Source organism: Oxyura jamaicensis, chromosome 3, assembly GCF_011077185.1.
Source record: "Oxyura jamaicensis isolate SHBP4307 breed ruddy duck chromosome 3, BPBGC_Ojam_1.0, whole genome shotgun sequence".
Taxonomy (NCBI): Eukaryota; Metazoa; Chordata; class Aves; order Anseriformes; family Anatidae; genus Oxyura; species Oxyura jamaicensis.
Genome location: NC_048895.1, coordinates 101,463,051 through 101,487,539, shown reverse-complemented (window position 1 = coordinate 101,487,539; position 24,489 = coordinate 101,463,051). Strand labels below are relative to the sequence as shown.

At 42.4% G+C, this 24,489-nt stretch overlaps 2 protein-coding genes across 3 annotated transcripts in view; one reads left to right on the top strand and one right to left on the bottom strand.

Annotated features, from left to right (window-relative positions):
• RSAD2 (radical S-adenosyl methionine domain containing 2) overlaps positions 1-4,113 on the bottom strand; it is an 8,900-nt gene extending 4,787 nt beyond the window's left edge. The window contains exons 1-5 of one of the 2 annotated variants that reach the window (XM_035322513.1): positions 3,849-4,113; positions 3,437-3,818; positions 3,099-3,260; positions 2,425-2,654; positions 1,274-1,423 (exon numbers count right to left, since the gene is read on the bottom strand). In XM_035322513.1, coding sequence (XP_035178404.1) covers positions 1,274-1,423; positions 2,425-2,654; positions 3,099-3,260; positions 3,437-3,806 — 912 coding nt within the window. In that variant the 5' untranslated portion in view covers positions 3,807-3,818; positions 3,849-4,113. The other variant, XM_035322512.1, reaches the window with a different exon arrangement.
• A 4,781-nt stretch (positions 4,114-8,894) lies between these two features.
• CMPK2 (cytidine/uridine monophosphate kinase 2) lies at positions 8,895-14,551 on the top strand. Its single transcript, XM_035322514.1, has 6 exons — positions 8,895-9,028; positions 9,500-9,602; positions 9,725-9,839; positions 10,614-10,815; positions 12,422-12,655; positions 14,426-14,551. Exons 2-6 carry the CDS (start codon positions 9,513-9,515, stop codon positions 14,544-14,546), a joined length of 762 nt encoding a protein of 253 aa, XP_035178405.1. The 5' UTR covers positions 8,895-9,028; positions 9,500-9,512; the 3' UTR covers positions 14,547-14,551.
• Positions 14,552-24,489: the final 9,938 nt, after the last annotated feature.

The following is a 24,489-nucleotide window of genomic DNA, read 5'->3' as shown; positions in this document are numbered from 1 at the left end:
TTAAATTAAAAAAAAAAAAAAAAAAAAAAAAGCAGAAACAGTTCTAGGTTCTCATCTGAACACCTTCTCCTTCTCCATTTTTCTGTTACTTTTCCCTTCTATGACTAATCAGCTAATCTGGAACTTTTTGCAGCTGGGTGGCACAACTTCACCAGGAAGACTGGAGAAGTATCCCATGATAGCCTGAAGTCTTACAGTTCAGACACCTTCTTACTGCTCGAGTTATTCACTGAGGCTAAGGTCGGCAGAGATGTCTTTCCTCTGAAAGGAAAGCCACAAGGGTATTAAGTAGTAAGACAACCCAAACTGTTCACTTGAGCTCTCTATACATGAGGAAGTAAACTGTGTATGAAGAGTGTTAATCTCTGGAGAGGAAAAAGAAAAAGATGGGAGACTCAATGCATTCCTTAAGTTGGCTAAAGTTACTATTTATTCAGTTCATAAACCTTTGGAACAGTGACTTTTTAACTTTCTTCCTGCCTTGTACAGGGTTTGTAGACATCTAAAAAAAAAGGTCCTTGGATCCACTCTTAGGCACTGATGTCTTTTACTGCAGCTAATTTAACCTGGATGGCAGCTCAGCAAGCTGAATACTGAGCAATGCAGTAGTACAAGGAGTTTTGTTGTGAATAAGGAGCCTGAAAATGTAATCCATAGGAGTTCAGACAGATAATGTTAAAAATGCAGCTTTATTGTGGGAAGAGTTACTAGTAAGACGTGTCAGGCAAAAACACCAGTTCTCGTTTCTCAATACCCAATATAGCATTGAATGGGGTGATCTCTACTTCACGTGGGTCAATGACACTGCATAATGTCATGATGAAATGTGTACATGGTACAAAGTGTGTTTACATTGTCATTCAACCTTATCAGATTTATGTGCCCTGGTGGAGAAGACCTATCCAATTCCAGAGGTTTTAACAATTGTTTAGAGTTCACAACTCAGTTGTGGAAAATAAAGTTTCTACTGTTCTTGTGCCGATACTTTCTACATCCATCTAACTCAGAGGGCCACAAGATACTCTGACAGGATTCTCATTGGCTTCCAAAGGACTGGAATAAGTTTTTACTCTTCTATTAGTAACATCATGCTCAATAAAAAGTCTCAAAAGCAATAAAAAATCTTGGCTCCACCTTAACAAAACCAGGTGCTGAGTTGTACTGTACCTCTTCTAACTCAATACAAATAGGGAAAGTGCTGGTTACCATGAAAGCTTCTAGTTCTTCTAGCTAACCACAAAATAAAGTTATGACAGGACAGTCTCAATTTTACCTTCTGATTAGATTCTGGTACCAAACAGGAGATATCTTTGTGGCGATCCAGGAATTGCTCAAAGTCTTCATCACTGATAACAAATTTCTCTGCTTCTCTCAAGGCATCATCACCGCTGTTCTCCCCTTCAATGAGCAGGCACTGGAACACCTGAAGACAAAGGGTACCTTGGTAAGATTTTAGGACTTGACTTGCCTTGAGAATAATAGACTGCCATCATTACAAAAACCATCAGTAGCAATGTCTTTCATTTTTCTGTAACTGGAGCCACACTGATAGAAACCATGATTAAGTGAATACTATGCAAAGAATACAGTGCAGATTTATTTTTAGCAAATCACCATTGCATAGTTCTAAATGTAATTACACAGTCATGGTTCCTAACCAGATTCCCACAGAAATCATAACTGCTTTGCTCTTAATAAGGGCACTGATAATCAAAGCCCAAACAAACTTCTCATTGAACCTAAATTAGTATGGCTATTTTATAAATGTCATAAGTACTATGTGCCAGACAATCAAGTCAATCTGTATCCTTTATGACTTTAACTTCAAGTGATTGGGGACTGTAGATTCAGCTATCTTCAGATAACTGCAGAAAAGCTAGCGAAGACTCCCCAGAAATTAAATAGTTTATCTACTTAATAGCTTCCTTCTACGTGACAAGTCATACAGAAGAGACTTTGGAGAAAAAAGGTGCCTTTGCCATCAACCTGCTCTGAAATCCCAGGAAACAACAACAACAATGGCAAACAAAAAACAACAACAAAAATAGCAGGCCAGGAAGCTTGATAAAGTATTAAAATGTATACCATGTTTTCTTTACAATCCTTTAATAGGACCACAATTATATATATATATGTATTTGTGGAAAATTGTGTGTACACCTATTTCCATGAAGCAAATAATGGAAAACTAAGTATAAATGTCACAACAGAAAATATTCTTGACATATTCGCCCCTGTTTAAGTGCAGAAAGAGCGACAACCCATCTCAACACCATGTAATACTGAGAAGAAGTCCACTAACACCACTCCAGGCTGGAGCTGGAGATCTGCTTGAGGTTAGGAGAGGTGCAGAGAACTCCAGAAATTCACTTCATCCTTATCTATCTCTGAACATGAAACCTACACTACATGCTACTATCTTACCTTCCAGCGCACCGGGTTGAGAGCTGTGATCTGCTCATTCATATCTTCCTCAACATTAAATCTGTTGATCACGGAATTTATTTTGAAAGCAACAGCATACTCTCGGCACCATTGTCTCAGTTTATGCAGATTTTCCACATGGTTTTTCTTTCCTTGACCACGGCCGATTAAAACATTGACCTCCTCATTAAAACTATCACATGAAATTGCCAGAATGTCCAAATATTTACCTGAAAACAAGTTTTAAAAATTGATTAGTAGTCAGTTCTTTAGCTGAAAGCTGTCAGGAGTCTGCCCATTTTCACTTCCTTGTGATCTGTCACCAAGTGCCACCCAAGTACAGTTCTGTGGAATCATTACATGAACCACAAAAGCCACAGCAGCGGCATCTTCAAAATGCATGCCCTCTCCTTTCCAGCCCTATGGTGATGTTCTGAGCTATTATTGTATTACACTATTATACCAAAGAGGCAATATAACAGACTGAATCTGTTCAGATCATGTAATTAACAATATTTCATGGATGGTTACTCTTGGTTTGCAGGTACTGTCAGTGAACTACAAACAAACCATCTCCTGTTTACACTGACAGCAAGACTCCCATCTTTCTGTGAGGCTGCCCCAACAAGGCTCCCAAACCACACCAGTTCTCCTGTGCAGTGATTTTCTCTTACCATACTTCTTGAACCACCGCTCTCTAATCAGGCTGCCGTTGCTAACGATGCTGACACTTGGCAGCTCCAGCTCCTCTTTGCAGAACTGGACCAGCTGGCCTACAAAGTCTCCTCTGTCCTGCAGAAACGGTTCTCCTCCTGAGAAATTGATTTTCTCCATTCCTAGAAAAGGACCAAAGAAAGTTACTGAGCCTTACTGCCTTCCAACACGGTGCCTGATATTAAGAGGGACCCCGAGCATGACAGTTACAGGGATAACTTCTTGGACACCACTTGGTCCTGATTACGGTGACTGAGCATCCCTCCCCAGCTGTCCCAGGTGTCCACCCCCGGCTCACCTGCCTCCTTGAGCATCTCCAGCCCCCGCTTGGCCTCCTCCAGGGGCAGCACGAAGGAGGTCTTGGCGGTGTGGAAGCAGAAGCCACACTTGTAGTTGCACTGCCTGGTGAAGTGGTAATTGACGCTGGTGGGCGTCGGGGCCGCCTCGTCCCGCTGCTCCCGCTGCCGGCGGGGCGCCGGTGGGGCCGAGGGGGTGGGGGCCGGTCCCCGTCGCCAGCCGTGCAGGGACAGGGGCAGGGATAGGGGCAAGGACAGTGACAGAGACAGAGGCGCCAGGCTCCAGCATAGGGCGCCCAGCCGTCCTCGCAGCGCTGCCAGCACTGCCCGCGACAGCGCCAGCGGCAGGCGGAGCAGCACTCCCAGATGCATGGCTCGGCTCGGTTCGGCTCGGCTCGGCTCGGTTCGGCTCGGCTCGGCTCGGCTCGGCTCGGGTAGGTTCAGCACGTCTCAGCTCGGCTCGATCAGGCTCGGTTTGACCCGGCTCGGCTCGGCTCGCACGCTGCAGCGAGGAGCCCGTAGCTCCTCTCTTAAAAGCCTCATCCCGTCCCGCCCTGCCGCGCTGTGCCGTGCCATGCCGCGGAGAAGCGCTGGGTTTCGCTTTCCTTTCCCGCTGAACGGAAACTTGGCGCCGAGCCACTTTTGATCTCTTGCTTCGGTTCTCCCAGCCCACGGAGCCTCTGCCCAGAGCCGCTTCACCAAAAACACCCTCTGCCCTGGTGTGGCAGCTGCCCCCTTGTTGGAGGCTGGGGCACTTCCAGCGCAGAAGGACCCCCTGATGTGAGTGGTCTCTGTGGCACTGTGCTCTTCCAGCGGGTCAGGATGTAAGGCTTGGAAGGCAGGGTGAAAGCTGTGTCACATCCTTCTCAGCCCAGAGCCATGAGCTCTGGGAGGCTTAAAGAGGTTTGCAGTGCGGAGCAGTCAATGTTAGGGAGCCCAATGACTTCTGCAGAGTGGTGAAAGGAAAATACTGGAATGAGTCTTAATTCTTGGTCTCCTATACGGCCTAAAACACCTCCAGCAAAGCTACTGCACCAAGATGAATATAGGGTTAGCTTTAATAGCAGAAAACGTGGCAGCTGCCTGGGGTAGCACAGTGTAGGGGCAAATAAGTGTCCCAAATTGGTAGGATCAGGAGAGAGCAGGGCCAAGCAGCCAATTCCCAACTTCTTTGAGTCCTTGGTGGCACAACAGCTAATTACCAAGAGAGGAGCAACCTACATCACAGCACCTGTATGTAACACCATCCTACAGCACAGCACCTACACCAGACATGCTGTGCCTCCCTCAGTCAGGCTGTCCTCATCTTTGTATGGCCAGTTTAGTGTCACCAGTTCTGCCAAGGTACACCTGAATCCCACTTCATTCACACTTGGATCCCAGCACTTACCAGCTGCATGATGGGTCTAGCAAAAAATTAGAGCTTCAATCCCCTATCCATTTACCAGCCAGAACGAATAACATAGGGCAGTCTTGTACTTATGTTGACTTCTTTTTTTCCTCTTGAGAAAGGGGTTGAAGAGCTAGCTTAATCTTGTTTTCCATTTGTAATGGGAAACAATACCTACTTGTGAATAAAAATGTTTCCTGTATGTTAATGAGTACTGTTACGCACTATCCATAATTTTTCATCATCTTTCCTTTGCTTTCCTAGAGCTGGTCTACTGGCTCATTAATGTCTGGACCATAACATGGCTTCAGGTTTTCCCCTTCAGCCAGTATTCAGTTTCTCTATCAGCTGATCCTTGCTGGAACCAACCCATGCCAGAAAGGGAGGCTTCTTGCCGTATCTAGCCTCAATAATGCCACCTCACAAATACTTGTGGTAGGTATAAGATCTCAAAGACAATCACAAGATTTCCCATTGTGCATCTCAGGAAATATTCTGTGTGTCATGTCTGTGTGTCGTGTCTGTGCGTATGCATGTGTGTGTGTATCTGTACATTATGCCATCAAGTTCATAATCTCTGTGTTTAGCTTCTCACAGAGATCTCATTGCAGGTGACAAATTATCACTTGTCTCAGAAACTTCCTTGGCCTTCTGCAGGTTTGAATATTGACTTGGCCTTCTGCACAGAATATTGACTGGATTACCATGGAACAGGTAGAGTGACTTAGACCTACTGCAGCCTTTCTCCTGGGCTGCTCTTTGTTGCCTGCTGCCTCAGCTGGATAGGCAAATAAACTTAAACTTCAAGATATTTCATTTCCAAAATCTGTTAAAATCCTTGCTGATTACCAGTTTGGCTCAACACAAGAACTACATCTGACACAGAACGACTCCAAGAGTATGTCAGAAGAGTGTTGCTCTATGAATCAGTACACTAATACGTGACCATCTTTGAAACGTGTGGTTTTTTGAAAGAGAGGATCTCTGTTTCAAGGAACAAAAAGCATGGAGAGCTTAACACTCAAACGTACTTAAGACTTCCTGTTCTTCATAATTTTCTCTATGCTTTCTTAGTCAATGACAATTATAAAAGCTCTCTCTATTTTTGCCTCAGCTCAGTATGTTTTCAGATTACACTCTCTCACTATCTGTAAAGCCCATGTCTAACTGTTACTGCAAACTCAGCCCAAGCCTGGACATGCCCCCTGTGGGATGATAGAAGGATCCATCTAGATAAACATGAATAATGCAGCAGTAGTCCCTGTGTGCTAGAAAAGCAAAAGCAAAAACTTAAAATAATAATCTATTATCTTTATAAAATTATTATTTATATTTATTTTTTGTTTTATTTAGTCAAACACAGCAATTGCTTTCTCCAGTGTGGCTAATTCACAGTTATAGGAAAACAGTATCTTCCTAGGGAAAGCAAATTGCTGACATGAAGCAGTAATATAAATAATATTTTTAATATGTGACTTCTCCACCTGATGTAAGGAGGAGCCACTACCACGTCACCTGTGAGCCATGACATGACCAGAAATAATCCAAGGACAAGCAGGCAAGTCATGCAATGGCATCTGGAGTTTTTATCACTCAGTAACTGTTTTGCTTGCTGCTCCACTCCCAGCTGGAAATGATCTCCCCGTTACATCTGCCGTAACCATAAATGGGATTTGGTCAAGGACTTGTACTTGGAGTGACTCATCACTCCCTGGGGCGCACGAAGCTGAGGGGTTCCTGCTGAAATTACCAAGTAGAAGTTATAAGCCACATGCAATCAAGTTATGAAACACACCATATAATTGTAGATACAGATCAGGAACATTTGTAAGAGGTCCACCACAAGCCCTTAATACAACATGGTGTGTACATGATCTGCAGCTCAGAAAGTACAAGAACAGATGACTTCTAACAGCAGCAAAGGAAGCTGGGAGAAGGATCCTTCTGTGTCCTTTCCATACTCTTCTCTGAACATCTGGCCCTGGCAATTGCCATGAGCAGGAGAGCAGGGTCTCTGGCCTGACACTTTACTGACTTCTGTACTCTTAAGATCTTATCCCAGGACTTTTACCTTTACTGAAGAGCCCTTTATAGAAGCTCTTTAAAGTTTATTCTACATGAAGACAGATGTATTTTAGTCATGTGTATTTTATGTACCTATTCATTTTGTGGGCCTTCAAATTAAACAATACCTCTTATTTCCTGCCTTGTATCTCAACCATTTATTTACATTATTGTACAATGCACTTAGGCACACTCTAATGAATATACACTGACTTATTTTCAATTTTTTTTTTTTCTTCTTTTCCATGTCAGGTAGATTTTTGAATGGTCATACAGCTCTTTGTTGTGCCTGCATCTCTTCTCTGTAGCTACATGCAAGCATTCTGGGCCCTCGGATATGTGGAGAGATTCCAGGAGAACAGTGCTTTTCATGTGTTTAGCACATTTGCTCTTCAAAAACATCATTTCCTATTATACAGAAGAAAAAAATGATAAATTCCTCTTGAAGAAATCAAAAAGCACTTAATATAAATTAATTTCAGAATACATTTATACTATCTACACTGATTTTTAATACAAAGATCTGTCTTGAGATGGAAGGCAACTCAGCTCTCCTCTATTTTTACCTGAACTGTTTCTGCATAATTTGTAGGGAAATGCCTAGAATCTTTCACAAAGTAAAGTTTTAAGTAAATAGCCAGTAGGGCAGAAGTCACACCTATTATAGGTGATCTCATAAGCATGCTATAAATAACAAATGATATTCCAGCTACTTGGCTCAGGAATGGCTGTAAACAGGACCAGATCAAGGCAGTGGGAGGGGAAAACAGAAAATGATAGTAAACATCTCCCATTTAGTCATCAGAGAGAGGCAGCAGTGGCATCAGGAAACCAGGAAAGGAGAGGAATAAGAAACCTGATAGATCAGTGAGTAATAAGGTCAGCCTTACAAGTGAAACTTGGCTGCAAGCCAATTAGCCCTCATAAAACTGAATTAACAAAACTGGGGCAGATAATATTCCATGTAGAGAAACGTAACACAGTGCATGCAAGAAAAGCTAATTGAAACCATATTTACACAGTGCTGAGCTCAGTAGTGGCACTTAGATTTCCAGAAAGAGCTCTCAGAATCGCTGCAGTTACCCTTCTGAAACCATTGGCTCTGTGGAAGGCAACAGCTCAAAAAGTCAACAAAAACGTAGTACTATCCGGAACAGTACTGAGAATAAGAGAGAGATCATTATTTCAGTGTTTTGTGAAAACTTTGCACATATATCAGCTATACCTTGAGCAGTGGTACAGTTCAGGTCTCCACATCTCAACAGGACCTTGTGGTGTTAAAGAAGTTATCCTTGTAACCAAAATGATCAAGGGGATGGAGCAGCTGAGGGGGCTCTCACTTCAGACATGCTAAAGCTGAAGGGGACATCTGTCTGAGCCTTACAAAATCATGAAGCTGATTGAACTGTTGACCTGAGTGTTGAACTGTTATTTACCAAAGCCAGCAATTTCATCAGAAGGGGACACTTGCTGAAACAAGTAGGGTATAAGTTTTAAACAGATAAGAAAAAGTTGTTTTTTTTTTTCACCACGGGATGTACACTGCTGAAATTGGAGACAATAGGGTTTTGTGGAGGTGGACTCCGTTGTGGTGTCACAAATGTATTTAGACAGATTTATAGAGTGAGGGCCCATACATTGGTGCTAAAAGGAAGACGTGAAGATACACTGTCTAACATTCCTCATCTGGTGACTGTGGATGCTAGAGGAGCATGAGGACTAAGAGATCACAGAGAAGCCAGGGTTATGTGCAGCATGTTATTCTACAGGTGCTGGAGACAAAATACTGGGCTAGAACAAGCACTAATCTGACTCAGTAGTGCGTATTATGTTATTAAAATGACCATCTATTGGTTTATTACATTGCGCTATGTCTTTTGGCATTTGTGCCCAGCAGCTTCCGTATATCTGAGTGATGTGGAACAACAGAGGAGTTTGCATATGTGAAAAAGGACACGTTTCACCTTGACAAGAGCCAGTTTGGGCACCTGCTGCTATAGCTGAAGAGCCTCTGGAGCTATATTCCCAGTTCCTCCTCTGGCCCAGCCTTCCCCCTGCAGATCTGCTAAACAAATATTTGTGCAATGTTCTTTGAGCTGACCAGAGGAAGACATTGAGATTCTGAGGAATCTCTTGCAGAGTGAGCATCTCTTCTATATTCTTTCAGGAAATGCATGAGAAGCTTAAGGTTAGGTATCACACAGGTGGCAGTTTTCCAGCTATTGAAAGAGAGAAGTGGGACTCTGCAGAGCTGTAGCTTCTCCTGCTTTTCAAGTTACACATTTGCAAAATGTGAAATCCACATTTTGGACTGCGTCACTCACAGCAGCTGTCAGAAAATGTACAAACAACTATTTGTCGCCATCTTATTTATTTATTTGTTTTTCCTTTCATTTCCACCCCGTCCACGGCCAGCCTGCACAGAGCGATTTCCCACCGGGAATGCTCCAGTGACTCTCCAACCTCGGGGGAGGGAGCAGCGTAGGAACAGCCTCCCTGAGCCTTTTCCCTTTTGCTTTTCCCCAGTGACACGTGCCTTCCCGATCGGTGGAGCGAGTTTCGTTTCTCGTTTCTCCCTGCCTCCTCTGAAACACATTGGCTCTGCTCCCAGGCTGCAAGCAGCGATGCTGCGGAGCTACACGTGGGGGCCACAGGACCCCCTCCGCCGTGCCCTGCCTGCCGCTGTCCCTGCTGTCTGTGACCGCCTGCGGGAGGTGAGCGCCCACCGGGGGGCTGCGAGGTTGTGGGGGGCCCCCTGGCTTTCACAGGGATCTGCTAGAGCAGCCGACATGGTGTATGGGTGTATGGGTGCCAAGGTTTTGGTCTCTCCTTGCAGTGTGCAGCACGGATCCCGGAGGCTGGAGAGGTGCTCACCATCCTGGAGAAGTGCACCGAGCAGCAGTGCAAGGGAGATTTCCCTGTCGTGGTTTTTGAAGGGCTGGATGCCACAGGTAGGAGAGCAGCGGGAGGGAATAGCCGTAGGTGAGAAGTTGGTGGGAAGAGCAATTGCTGTGACTCTCACCCCCCACCCCCTAATGCTTAAAATGTCAGAAAGTCTTGGAAACTCGTGATATCTATACTTAGCTGTTATAGATACCTGTATTCTCTTACTTGTGAAGTATCTGGTAGTCCACACTAATTTTCATTCAATGGTTCAATTCCTCATACCTGTAATAAAAGAACACAAAGTGTGGCATTCTGGAAATTAGATTTATTTCTTATGCGGATTATAAAGCCTGCTTTTACCAGTGAGTAAACTAAAATAGTGGAACTAAAATAATGGCAGTCGGGGAAACTGGCAGCAGTTTGTCTCCAAGAGAAATAGAGTCATCTCTGAATTACTTTGTTTTCTGCATTTTCAGTTAAACTGAAAATACTTTTTGAAAAGCAAGTATTGGCAACATCCACATCGACTGTCTCCTAAAAAAAATACCGTAAAAGGTTTTTTAGAGAGATTGCCATTCATAACTCATTTAAAGGAGTGAAGATGGAGAACTGCAAGAGGGAGGGGAGGAAGACCCAGAGTAGGAAGTGGAGTCATAATCTTTGAACCAGCCTCATAATCATTTTCCACTGAAAACCTTATCACAAGATACTCAGATTTCATGGCTGGGTGTCAGAACATGTACTCCAAGTGAAAAAATTAGATCACTTTTCAGACTTTAAAAGCAAGTTGTATTTAATGTATAAAATAACAGATTTTTCCTTCTGTAAATGAAATGCAGGCAAAACCACTGTAACCCAGGCTGTTAAGGATGCCCTGGATGCTGTTCTGTTAAGGTCTCCGCCAGCTTGCATCAGCCAGTGGAGGACAATATTTGATGATGAGCCAACACCCATTAGAAGGGCATTTTATGCTGCGGGCAACTACATCCTTGCTTCAGAAATAGCAAAAGCATCCGCTCAGGCACCTGTGATTGTAGACAGGTTTGTATATTTAAGACCTCTTATATCTTTGTTGTTGTTTTTAAAGTTAATTGTATAAATATTAAGTCTTCTGAAGAGTAATATGTATAATAACTCAGGTGAGGAATTTATGTCAGTGGAATAGAATGGAATAGAATGGAATGGAAAGGAATGGGAAGGAATGGGAAGGAATGCCATGGCATGGCATGGCACAGAATAGAATAGAACAGAATACAATACAATACAGTACAATACAATAGAAATACAATAGTTCAGTTGGAAGGAACCCTCAAAAACCATCAAGTCCAACTGCCTGACCATTGCCTGACAAGGGCTACCCAAAAGTTAAGGCATATTAATGAGGGCATAGTCCAAATACCTTGTGAAAACTGACAGGCATGGGGCATAAACCACCTCTCTAGGAAGCCTGTTCCAGTGTTTGACCACCCTCATGGTAAATAAATTTTTCTTAATACCTTGTCTGACCATCCCCTGGCACAGCTCTGTGCTATTTCCATGTCATTGGTTCCCAGAGAACAGAGACCAGCACCTCCCTCTGAGCTTCCCCTCCTCAGGTAGTTGCAGAGAGCAGTGAGGCCATCTCTCAGCCTCCTGTTCTCCAGACTCTCCAACTGTCCTCAGCCTCTCCTCACAGGACATACCTTCCAGCCCAGTTACCAGCTTTGTTGTCCTCCTCTGGACACTTTTGAGTATCTTTACAAACTTTTTATATTGTGGACCCCAATTCTCATAACTGGTTTTGGCACACATGACAAGTGTACATTGTCACGAATGGAGGCATGGCCTGTGCAACCTGCACTGCAGCCGGGCTTTGAGGGCTGCTGATCTTGTCTGAGTGGTTCAGAGTGACCAAATTTTAAGTTGACTTACTGTTTAAGTTGACTTACTTTTTGTGGATGTAAAGCCAGAAGTCTACTTCCCTCCTTTTTATTTGTGTCTTTTCCTATGTTCACTGTGTTCGCAGCTTTCAGTATTACTCTTAATAAGGAATATCTAGATGTACTTTGAAACTCCAGGTTTGTTTCAATAGATGTACTATAAATTCCCTGCCCCATGCACAGAGAGTTTGTTTGTGTATCTGTGAATGCTATTTTTAGCCCACTTCAAAACCACTACAGTGTATATAATACAGTGCCTTGTAGTGGCAGGAACGTTAATTGCATGTGAAATACGTAACCATTAATAAAACATGTCTTCATTCACGTGTGGTTCAAGACTGCGTGCTCTCTGCTAAATTTGTTGCATAAAGGGGGATGGGAACCACAAAAAAGGGGACTCTGAGTCCTGGATTTGGACGTATAATGCAACTGTCCTTTTGGTCTCTCTCATTATATGAGAAGACTTTCTTTTGAAGGGAATATCTGGAGCACTTTGCCTAATGTGTAAGGTCTGCCACTCACAGTAAGTCTGACTATTATTAAGTAGAAATGCTATTTTAAGAAATAATGGCTGGCACAGAGTTGGTCCTTACAATAGACTTCAACTCATAGTTTCACCTACCTAGTCACTTTTGCACTTGTGGTTATATTGCCACCTTCTTTCTACATTGTTGAAGAATTAGTGTCCTTTCTAAAATGTCTCTTCCCATTCTGTATTTTCTTGACAGATACTGGCACAGCACAGCTGCTTATACAATAGCCACTGAAATAAATGGGGATGTCCAAAATCTTCCACCAGCTCAAGACGAGGTGTACCAGTGGCCTGAAGATCTGCTTAAACCTGATCTTGTTCTTCTGCTGACTGTCAGCCCTGAGGAGCGAGCCCGGAGACTTGAGAGTCGAGGGCTGGAGAAAACAAAGGAGGAGGCTGAGATGGAAGCTAACAGCTTGTTTCGCCAAAGGTATACTTTAACGAGGAATAAGGATGGAGGCACCCTTGGTTCCTGTGGAATCAGCAGCAAAATATTCTGCTTACATTACTGTGACAAGGATTCCCCTAGGTTTAAGTTTTGTGTTTTTTTTTTTCCTTTTTTTTTTTTTTTTGAAAAGATTCATAGCTGACAAGGAAGGTAAATTTTGTCATTTCTGACTGAAAGTATTTGAAAGCTACATGTGAATAATTTCATTTTGCAAATGAGATTAGAGTCAAATACTTGTATCTTGCTACTTGCTTGTGTTGTAGCACCTTTCTCATCCATGTCAAGGATGGAGACCTAAAAGTTCTAGAACTGAGAAAAAATAAATCAATATACTCTAGAAAAGCCCAGAATTCAGCTCTAGACTAAAAGAACAAAATCTAGATCTCCTTCTGTAGATATCCTTAGTTGTGCTAAGTGTCTCAGGTCCCAGTATAGCCAACACAGTCAATGCAACTGTCAGAGTGATTCAGCTGAGCACCTGCTAGACACTTGGTGATCGAAGCATAAATAACTAGAGCCATTTGATACTCTGAGGCATCTTCATGAGGTTAACAGGTATGACACACCACCTGTGGACCCTTTCTGGACCAGGAACTGGAAGCTAAATGACATAGGCCAGGTCATCTCAAGCAGTATTCAATACATGTTTTTAGGCATCTGAATGGTGCCCTAGGTATCCGACTTCAGTGAGCTGAATTGCTATCTAGGCACCAGCAAATGTATCAGTGAGGTCACCATTATCTACAGTGGGAGCTTGAATACCTAGTGCTATTGTAAATACCTCCATATGAACACTTGAATGTATGTGTCCATACTACAAATCTCAAAGCTGAGATCTACCTGTAGGGCTCCAACATTTCTGGTGTTGACATATTTAATAAAAATCTATGGCTTCATTTTGACAGAAGCTCTGTTCAGACATTCAGTTCACACAGTAGGACCTGCATAAGGATGGGTGAACTAAGTGAACACGTTGACATTTAAGGATCTTTCACATTTTAATTCTGTTGCTTATTCCCTCCAGAAAGCCTTTGGTTATTTCTTTTTGTTAATTATGTCAACCTGGATGTGAGAACATTCAGAGTCTTGCTGGATTTGTCTTACGATTTACAGCCTGAATGTTTGACATTATTAATTCTTGTGGGAACATAGAAAACGATATTCATACCCCCATTCACATCCTCAGACTAAAAGTGGAAGAGTGCTGCATTATGAAAAGGCCTCTAGTCTAAGCAAGGAGATTTTCATCCCGTATTTAATCCCAGTATTCATCTGGTTAGCAAAGTTAATCAGAGTAAAGAGCTAAATGATGTGTGAACCCTGTAATCTGTCTCCTGTTCTCCAGTGGCTCAAAGCTGAGATCAGTCAGTGAGCATGTGTACACAGTTCAATGCCATATAGTTCAGAGACACCTTAGAGGGCTCCAAATAAGTTAACTCAGGGGTTAGAAGCTGGCTGCCCACTGTACTGTGGTAGTGGACAGTTTCCAGTGCTAAGCCATAAAGAAATAAATACTTTAATGTCATGCCATATAAATATCAATAGGGGTCTGATCACTCTAAAAGAAACTTTACACTTTGGAGTTCTCATTGTAATAGTTGCTAATGGTTTATTGCTCTTTGCAGTAGATTTCATTCTTAGCTTCATTGTTTTATTTTTTTCCCTCGTGTCTCTGCAGTGCTGACACTTTCTTCTGAGACTGATGACTAATCCCTGCAATTTGTAGGTTTATTTCTCCTGTTTTGTTTTTAGAATTGAAGAGTCGTACAGAAGGATGATGAATCCTGCGTGCCAAGAGGTCGATGCCAGTCCCTCAAAGGAAGAGGTTCTCAAGACAGTGCTGCAACTAATTAAAAAACACTGTGCCTTGTGAAAGTAGCTTTTCTCTCCTAGCACTTAAAAGATACTTTTTATTACCCATCTGTGTCTGCTAGCTGAAAATGCATTATGATATGTTTTGTTGCACAGAAGAACCTTTTAATTCTTGTGTCTACAGTAACCTGGGGAGATTATCTGGTTCACTGATATCTACTGTATTTTTTTTGTATAAAGCAAAATAGCACTCACACATTGTTAAACACTCTCAGTAAAGCCACAAAACCATCATGGTCTTGTAGGAAGTACATGAGAGGGCTTTCTGACACTGACTTTTCAAGATGCTATTTCATGATGAGAACCTGCTCCTGCCTTTGCTGCATACCAGGATTCATTGGATTGCAGCAGGAGCACTAGATGCTCCAGAAGAGGTTGAAAGGAGCCTCTGTAGCAGCAGTAAAGCAATAAAATGATCACAACTTCTAGGATCATTCCAGTGTTGCTTACTGGACTAGCAGATGAGCACCTGCTGCTGTGATATACATCCTGGAAAAAAAATCTCATAAATAAGGGCTTCTAAGCATCTAGGACTCAAAGGAATAAAGTCCAAGCTTGTCAACATATGCAAAGGAAATGCCAATTCTTTTCAGAGGGGAAAAGCATTCTGACATATTAGAAACAGAGATTAAATACATTTTATAAATTAACATTTCAATATTTTTTTCAACAAAGCAGTTTCTCTATCCTATTAATAGGTTTATTAAGGTTTTGATTCTTTTGAGGGAATGTTAAATGAAAAATGCAGAGAATTGGAGCTGTGAGAACAATTGTGCCTTTTCACTCCATTTTTACTTTTTTTTTTTTTTTTTTTTTTTTTCCATGTGTTGAATGTGAAAGAGGTTGTCAGCAAGTCTTCAGCTCTGCAAAGGCTTATTTTTATATATATTTATTTCACTATTGCTCCTAAGTATAAAACAAAACATATAGATAAGCCTTTGGGAGGTCAGAAATGAACTGCAGTTCCAGAAAGAACACAACTAAAATGCAATTTGATTTAAAACACTTTATGCTTACTTTCTTGTGCTAAGCAAGTGCAATTATCGATGAATCCATCTTGTAAATAAAAATGAACTCAGTATTGCATATCCAATCTCTATATGGAAAGTGGTACAAAGAAAATCTTTAAAAAAATATTAATTTAAATACATTTTATTCATGCACTGTTTGATATTTGTGAGTATATGTCGTTAGTATAAATTTATACATACTGGTAATATATGCTGCTGCATTTGGAGTGTTATTTGTATAGCCTTGTGATTTGTTGTGCATACTGGCTGGAAATACATAGTTGTAGGTGATACACTTATTTTAGAAATATTATGAAGCATACAGGTATTAATTTCTGGATAAAGGAAATCCACATCCAGTGAGCATCACTACACATGGATGACTAGTGTACCAATAAGATGCCTGCCCTAAACATTTTATAGCCCTAGCTTTTCCAGGTAAGAGATCACTTGGCCTGAGGAATGCCAAGCATAACATTGTGGAGAGGAGCTGGGCTTCTTAGCCACACGGATAACCACCAGCCTTGGGCAAAGGGGAGTTGAGCAGCTTGTTTCTGACACACAGTTTGTGGGCAGAAGTCTGCAGTCTTGGTGTGAGAGGCTGCTGAAGGAGGGAGTCTTGTGTTGGCTGGATGGCCATGTTTTGGTGGCAGGACAGAATCTCAAGGGTCATGGTGCTTGAGTAAAAACTTTTGCTTCATTAAGTATAAAATTAATATTAAAATCAACATCCCTGAATATGATAATGAACTTAATGAAGTATATGCTAAACATATATGACTATAGTACTTGACTCTTCACTCTATCATGCTAAATGTCACCCCAGGAAGGGAATAAATAAGGTTAGGATATAAAAGAGTGTTAGGAGTTAGTGTAAAAAAAAGAAAGAAAAAAAAAAAAAAGAAGTTAGTGTCTGGGAAAAAAAAAAAAAAAGTTATTATGAAGAAAATAGATGAGCTGGGAGGAAGAAATTAAAAAAAAAAAAGAAAGAAAGAAAGAAAAAGAAACATAGAAGAGGCAGTTAATTGGCTGTGCTCCTTGTCCTCCACCAAGACAGGGACACCTTCTTGGTAAGCTCCATGCCTTCATCCTTTGGTTAGGAATAGACGGGATAACATTTTGCTAGTGCTGTTATCATATATCAGTGCTATTGCAGTAAGTGTACTTACCAACGACAGTTCCAAATCTGTTATGTCTGTTACCTTATTAAATATGTTCAACTTTGTGAAACCATCTCAGTGAAAGTTCTTAGCAGGGCTCTGAAACAGGCAGTTGTTTGACCCCAAGTCCCCTTTAATGTGACAGTCATGCCAAGCAAGAGTTTCATCTGCTTCATGAGTAACGAACTGCTTTGCAGGGAAGTTTAATGGCCACGAGAGGTCAGGAGTTTGGTTTCAGTGCTTAAAAATCATAAGCTCCAAATAATTCCATGAAGAACAATAAATTTAGGCTAAGTCTTCATAGATAAAATTGTTTTTCTGCATCTTTGGAGTGTGATCTGTCTAAGACTGGGAGATCAGCCCATTACATAGTCCTGGCCCCTGTTCTGTCACCCTTGAGCATCCCCATTTACCTGTGGCTGAACCGTTCTGGAGGCCAGGCATTTCTGAGTACAGAAGGTTGTGATCCCTAGGGCTAGGGAGGCATATTTGTTTTATTACTAGTAAATTTAACAATTTGGTAATTTACTAGTATAGACCTAGATTTAGGACATGATACTGAAAAATATCTTGATACTACAGACCTCAGAGCATCTGGGGTGTTAGACCTGTAAAACGCACACACACAAACTTAATTTCAGGCTACTCAGTAGTGCTTTAAAGTCAGTGAATCCTGCTCTTACTGAAAAATAAACTCTATTTGAAAAGTGCAGGTGTTTCCTGAAGTACAAAACAATACTTCTTTTTGGCCCAACTTAAACTTTTTGTGTTTCTTAGTTATTAAAAAAATCTCCAAGAGTGTTATATGAGAGAATTTTGCAAGACATTGTATTGTACTGTGTAGAACTCACTATAGTCTCACTATAGTATTTCAAGTACTTTTTTCATTTTTAATCTAATTGACTTTATTGACTTTTTTCCCCTCTCTCTCTCCCTTTTTTTTTTTTTTTTTTTTTTTTCCTGTCTAGCGACTATCAAATGCATACATAAGGTGATATTCAGTTTCTAAAACATAGACATCCAGGGCCAGTTTAGTTTCCCTAAGGTATCTGAGATGTCCGTGGAGGGCTGCCAGATAAGACACAAGACACTAGGGTGAGCTGTTCATCTGCAGAGTGACAGCTGGAGGCCTGCAGGGATACCATATGGTGCCTAAAATGGTACTATTCACCCTTTTAAGCAGTGTGATGGTTAGAAAGTAGTGATGCAGCCTGTTTGGGCTGTGCAGGTGGCATGGAACAAGTAGGAGAGGAGCTGGTGCAGAAAATCCAGTGTGTGCCCTACAAGCATTTCAGAGATTTATTTCAGAACAGCTCTAATCTGGTCCGATCTCACATTAGGAACTGTCGTAAGTATATTCCTGCACCAGATCTTTTGGTTTAGCTTTGTCAGGATGGAGCCCAGTTCACAGGCACCAGTACTCTTAATGGCATGAAGCTAAGTGTGGTGAGAAGGGGTGGTCGGGAAAAACACTCCAAATGCAGGTACCTGATCCAAGCTGAAATGCTAACGTAGAATCATTATATAGATGCAATGCAGATGCAACATGCATCTTTTGCATATTGCAAGACAGGTTTCCTAGGAGCCAAAGCAGAGTTTGGGTCCTGTTCCCTCAGTCTCCAGATTGAGGGCTACTTTGAACATGCTATAGCACAGTCCATATTCTTTCCGGCAGGTGGTAACCATGAGATGTAGGGCCAGTTCTTCGCTAGGTTTTCTTCTCTGTTCCATATTTTGTGTGTTTTCTCCATTTCGTTACCATCTTCTAGAAATTTCCCTAGAAATGTGCATGCCACCTCCACTATCAATTCCTGGAGGCAGGAGTCCAGGAGTCAGCATAGTCCAGGGAACTTTGATGGAAGGAAAAATGTCTCTCTCCAACTCCAGGATAAACAAAGGCCTCAAATACTTTTTTTTTTTTTTTTTTTTTTTTTTTTTTTAGGAAGTGAAATCAGTAGATGTCTGTTAAAACTCATTAGCTTTTTCAGTCCTAGTTCCCCTATTTTCTTAATCTGAATATTTGAAAAAGCGCACAAGACGGAGTTGTTGCTGCAGGGGGCTGTGCTGACTTTGATCTTTTAAATGGAAAACTATGTTCAATAAAATTAAATCAGCTCTTTTGTAAAGACAAAGATCATCACCCTCTGGCTTAATTTAACTAAACAGATGTAGGGTTTATGTAAATATGCAGTCATTGTAATGTGAAACAAAAGCTAGAATACCCTGTCATTAGTGCAAACCAGCATTCTGTATTACCAGCTGGTCAGTCATGACCTTCCATTCAGCCACAGAGACTGTGCATGTCATGTACTCTCAAGCAGGGGAAATATGAAGAAAAATGTTCCTGTGTCCACAAATTCATTGCTTATGAAAAGTGACAGTTAGATAAATCCCTTATTTAAGCACGCGGCAGGTACAGGATGAACTCCAGCAGGGACATTTAGTCCTCCTGCAGCCCTACCCATGCTCAGGGCCAGCTGTGCCATGCAAGTTAGTGCAGCCTGCACATCTGCTTCATTTTTTTTATTATTATTATTTTTTCCCCGTGAAAGATGCTGTGATCAAGTGGGCATATCTTTTCTTGAGAGGAGAGAAGGTAGAACTTCTGCAGAGGACCTAGACATCCTCCCACAGCTGGAATTCTTCTGGGCCAGAGACTCGAGGATTTTGTTAGTGATACAATACTCTCCTAGAGGAGCTGTTCCAAATACAAGGTTTCTTGACTCTAATGGTATTTGTCAGGCTGGTGTTAGGTCATAGTGCTGAGTAACCATGCACCGCATTAATGAACCTCACCTCAAAGAGATCTTGATGTACTGATACACAGAAAACACTGTGCTGCTGATATCTGTGCAGCTTGGTCTATATCCAGTCGCATGTATCCCTCATTCCCAGACTGTGAACTTTCAGGGCAAATGCTTCAGTCCCTGACTGCAGCTCCCACAAGTCTCCTGTTCCCTCACGCAGTCCAAAGTGCTGGCATAAGAGGCACAACATAAGCTTCAGACACCCCTGATATCCCTCTTGCCCCTCCAAAATAAATAAATCAACAAATAAAAGAAATGCTCAAACACCTTAAGGCTATTTTTAGTTTTCACTCTACAACCATAGTATCATGCAATCACAAAATGGTTTGGGTTGGAAGGGACCTTAAAGATCGCCTAATTCCAATGCCCCTGCCATGGGCAGGGACACCTCCCACCAGCCCAGGTTGCCCAAAGCCCCATCCAACCTGGTCTTGAACACCTCCAGGGATGGGGCATCCACAGCTTCTCTGGGCAACATGTGCCAGTGCCTCACCACCCTCAGAATAAAGAAATGGTATGAAATGCTTTTGTGCCAAGTTGGTGAAAATGTCTCTGTGCTAATATTTTCATCTGAGCTTTCTCCCTCTGCAATAACATTTTACTGGAGCTGATTATGTAAGTGTGTCTGTCCTCATAAGAGCAATATAGACATCCCTTAATAATGTAGTTCATGTATTATTTTTCTGTGTATTGCCCAAACAATAGGTGTTTTGCTCTGCTTTTACATTATCCACAAGAGATTTGTTTGGTAAGCGGAATACAAGCTATTTTCGTGAAGGGAAATAACTTTTGCAGTTAGCTTTAATTTGCAGTTCTCAGCTTCTACAGTGCCACTGGGTTTAACTGTGGTGTTTGAGATCAGAGACCTTTAGCTGGGTCTGACTCAGTCTTCCTGTAGCAGCACAGCTCCTCAGCTCCCAGCAGCATTCCCATATGACGTCTGTAACACAGTGAGGAGTTCAGCTCCAGAGTTCATCTGCTTTACAGTCACAGCTGCCTCCCTTGGAGGATGTATCATCTGGGCAACAAACTGCTCTTGAGGTGCTGTAAACAGCCTCTCCTTTTTATGTGCGTGAGTTTCACTGAGCAGGCAGCTAGGAAATGACCTGAATGTGGGCTCTGCATAGGAAATTAAAACTTGTTTATCTGCAACTGCAATACAGAGGAAGCACCTATATGTTGTATTGCCAGTGATCACCCAAAATAGGCTTGCTTTCTCAAAGTGTTTGATCTTAAAAAGAAATTGCTTGGCATTTGACAGTTTTTCCTATAAATCTGAGTCTGCTGAGTTTAAAACCTGTTGTTCACATAAGCCTCCAGAGGCATTGTCTGGTTGTCTTTGGGGTGTTTTTTCAGGATGACTTCACAACATTCAAAAGGGACCATGTGTGGGACAGCGTCTGCTACCCTTATCTGTTCCAAAGAAGTTCTTCAGGCAGTTTTTTTCAGGGAAAAATAAAAGAGCAGCTGAAGTACTGTCCTGGAGAAGGGGAGCAGGATGATGTGCAGCTGCTTGAACCTTCAAATTCACCAGCTGCAACAGTCTCTGGTTCACTCCGAGCACAGCCCTGTGATGCTGCACATGCCTTAGAAGCCTGATCAAACACAAACCCAGGAGACTGCAGAAAGCCCCTGGGGTAGGGCAGAGGAAGGCAGCATACGTCTTCCAATGCAGACCAAACCCAGGAGCTGCTCTGGATTTGCAACTCACCAGGAAGAAGGGAAGCATGAGTCGGAGGAATCAGTGAGGGCTGTGCTCAGCCCATGCCATAATAAAGAATGAGACAGGAAAGATGAGGGATATTCAGACAAAAGGCAGGCATACACGTTTCCCTCTTGAAAGGTCATACCACCAGAAGCACAAAAAGTAAATACTGTAAAAATGCATAAATAAATACAAAAGGTAGAGGCATTTCTGTTTCAAAGAGTGATCTATAATAGGGTGACAGAGATGAAAGATTGAAGTGGTGCAAGGATGCAAGGATTCAGAGCTGGATGCACACCATCCTGAAGGGTGCCTGTGTGCATGCATGTGTGTGCGTGCACACCCATGCTGGGGGATGGTGAAGGGAATTAAATCTGTCTCTGAATCCATGGCTTAGTTCGATGACAGGAATGTTTTTCAAATGCCTCTTGCATGGAAATTTTTTATGCATCCCTAAGGGACAGCACCTGTGGTTCAGCACATCCCTGAAGCTCCCCCAAGCTGCCTGCATAGCTCACTGGTGCATAAAAATGAATGAACAAGCCTAACCTGATCTGTGCAAGGGAAACTTCAGCGGGTGTAATGCTCCACATGTGTGTTACTTCCCTAGATCTGAATGCCATTTAACGTGCTTCTAAAACCACTGCATGTGTTACTCAGGATGCACTGTGATTCCTTAGCAGAGCGTGACTTCTCTCACACAGGAAAGAGAAATGTGCTGATTTCTTAATCTTTCCCCACAGGGCTACAACAGCAAGAACACTCTTATTCCCAAAGCAATTTCAGTCTGACTCTTTCCTGGGAAAAGAGAAAAGGGATTGAACCTTTTAAGGTAGCATAAAGACCCGAACCCTAGTTACGTCTTCTTGAACTGCATTTATCAGTCTGTTGTATGAAGGAAGAGCACTTCTGCTCTGTGCAATCAAGGTCAGCGCATGAGCCCTGGACAGTCTTTTCACTGGAAGGGTACTGCTGAGATAAGGTTTTGCTCCTGGGCAGACATAAGTAATGCATCTGGTCTGGAGCAGGATTTGACATAGGCCTTCTGCTCAGTCTTTCCATTTTGATGCTTTTGGAGACCCTAAAGCTGTGCATAACTGCTGTAATGAGTTCCTTGATCAAAGTTTATGCTGTGCATGCAAAATACAAGAACCTCATTCAGTGTTCTGACTCCATCTGTGGCAAACAGATAGCAAAACATGCTGCATTGATCAATTTTTAGAAAACATCAGCAGTAGGGATGGGAGAGCTGTTCTGGCCATGATTAAAATACTTAGACCAAGCCTTCTAGAAGCCCAAGAAACTGTCCAAGAAGCTTCTGAAGCTCAACTTCTCGTGCATATATGCTTCACCCTGCCTTCACCCAGGACTACAAAGGGTGAAGTTCTGAGGGGGTCAGAAGGGGTCTGTATTCATAAAACTGTGTATCCACTCTCTCAGAGGGGTCTGGATCGATAAAACCACAGTAGTCTTGAAATCTTTGTGGGAGACTTGTTCTCACCATTGTTTCACCTCGCTGTTTGAGGGTTTGTTTTTGTTTTGTTCTCTTCCTCAGCAGCTGTATTTATCAAGAGAGAAATGAGTATATTGCAGATGGTGTTGGTTCATATCCTGCAGGGAAAATTGAAGGGGTGAGTGATTTTAGCATTTCCCACTACCAGGCTAAGGAGCAGAAAATACCAGCAGAATTGGAGGTATTGACATAAGAGGGACTAAAGACATGGCCATCATGAAGGAGGGGTTGAAGGTTTTCTGTCATCAAACTCTGAGTTCTAGTTCCCACCCCACATAGAAACAGCTTCTTAGTAAATATCAAGCCTTACTTTGCTTTGTTTTACAGTATCAGGGAGAAAATAGCCAGGAAAATACTTGGACATGGTGGGAGAAAATCAAATAATGCCTGTTTAATCCAACCATGCCGTTGTTATGGCCGACAGTGGTAGGGAATGTCCTGAATCCAGCCTCAGTAAATCCACCACAGCTGGTACATCAGCATCTTTGTGGTTTGCTTTCATCCTCTGGGGTGCAGATGGCATCAGTGCTGCATGCTCAGTATCCAGCACTGGGGTAAGTCACAGAAGCCTGGAAATGGGTCTGAACTCCTTCAGAGCTCGTGGCAGCCTCAGCTGGGGATTTTGGTTTAGGCCCACTACAGATTGCCACTCCGATCTTTGCTATTCTTTCTCAGCATGGGATTAATGGAATCCACATGGTGGATTTGGAATCTAATATTCAGATGTGGAGAGCCTGTGCACTGAACCCCTGCTCTTTCACAGGAGCTGCACGCACCCTGAGGCACAGAGCAGCAGGGCCTGTACGTTGGTCAGAGGTGAAAAAGTAGCTCACCCTGCTTCAGGAGGTGAAAGAGATTTACAGCCTCCAGATATAATTATTTTCATGCACTTCTGTAAGAAGAATCAAATATCTAAAGCAACATTGTCGTATGTGAATTATTTGGAGGAACTTCAAAAGACCTCCCTGTCCTTATAATCTGTGTCAGAGCATAAAAGGGCATGGAAGGAGCAGCATTTACTTTAGACAAATCTCATTTATTTTGTGAAACATTTTTTTTTGTAGGGGCTGCTTGCCCATCCCAGACAGAAGCAGGGATCTCAAGTTGCACTTTTTTTTTTTTTTTTTTTTTCCACCAAGTGCTGTCTGCCTATGCACATGACCTATTGATGTCCCTGTTGCTCTGTGTAGAGTCTTGTATAGAAAGGAGTTATGCCTCTTGACATTAAGATCGTCTTTTTTTGACCTCTGGAAAAAATATTTTTAATGTAAATTTTTGAAGTCAATTTCACCCGGGACAGCCTCCTGTACCATGAAATCTCTTTGGGGGTCCAAAGGGAGATACAGGAGCCGGGTGCCCCGGGAAGGCAAAGCAGAGCCCCAGTGACTCAGGGGAGGTGAATCCATTTTTTTTGGCAGCCTCCCTTAGAGATCTGGAGGCCTTGGGGCCTTATCTGCAGGGTGGCCAACATCTGACAAAACAATCTGCTGGAAGCTGCCTTAAGGGAACCTCGCAGAACTTCCTGATGCTTGCCCAGATTTTCCCACATAGGGAGCAGATCTAGCATGCGGGATGCAGGCAGGCTGATTTCACAATGAACCGTGCCAGAAATTCCATCCAAGGGAGAAGTGCTGCAGATCAGGAGGCCGGCTCTGACCCACCCTCTTTGCTCTGTTCGTATGCCTAAAGCTGCTGAGATGCCAACTCCTTTTCTTTTAAGTTTCTTTTCTTTTACTTCTTCTATTAATC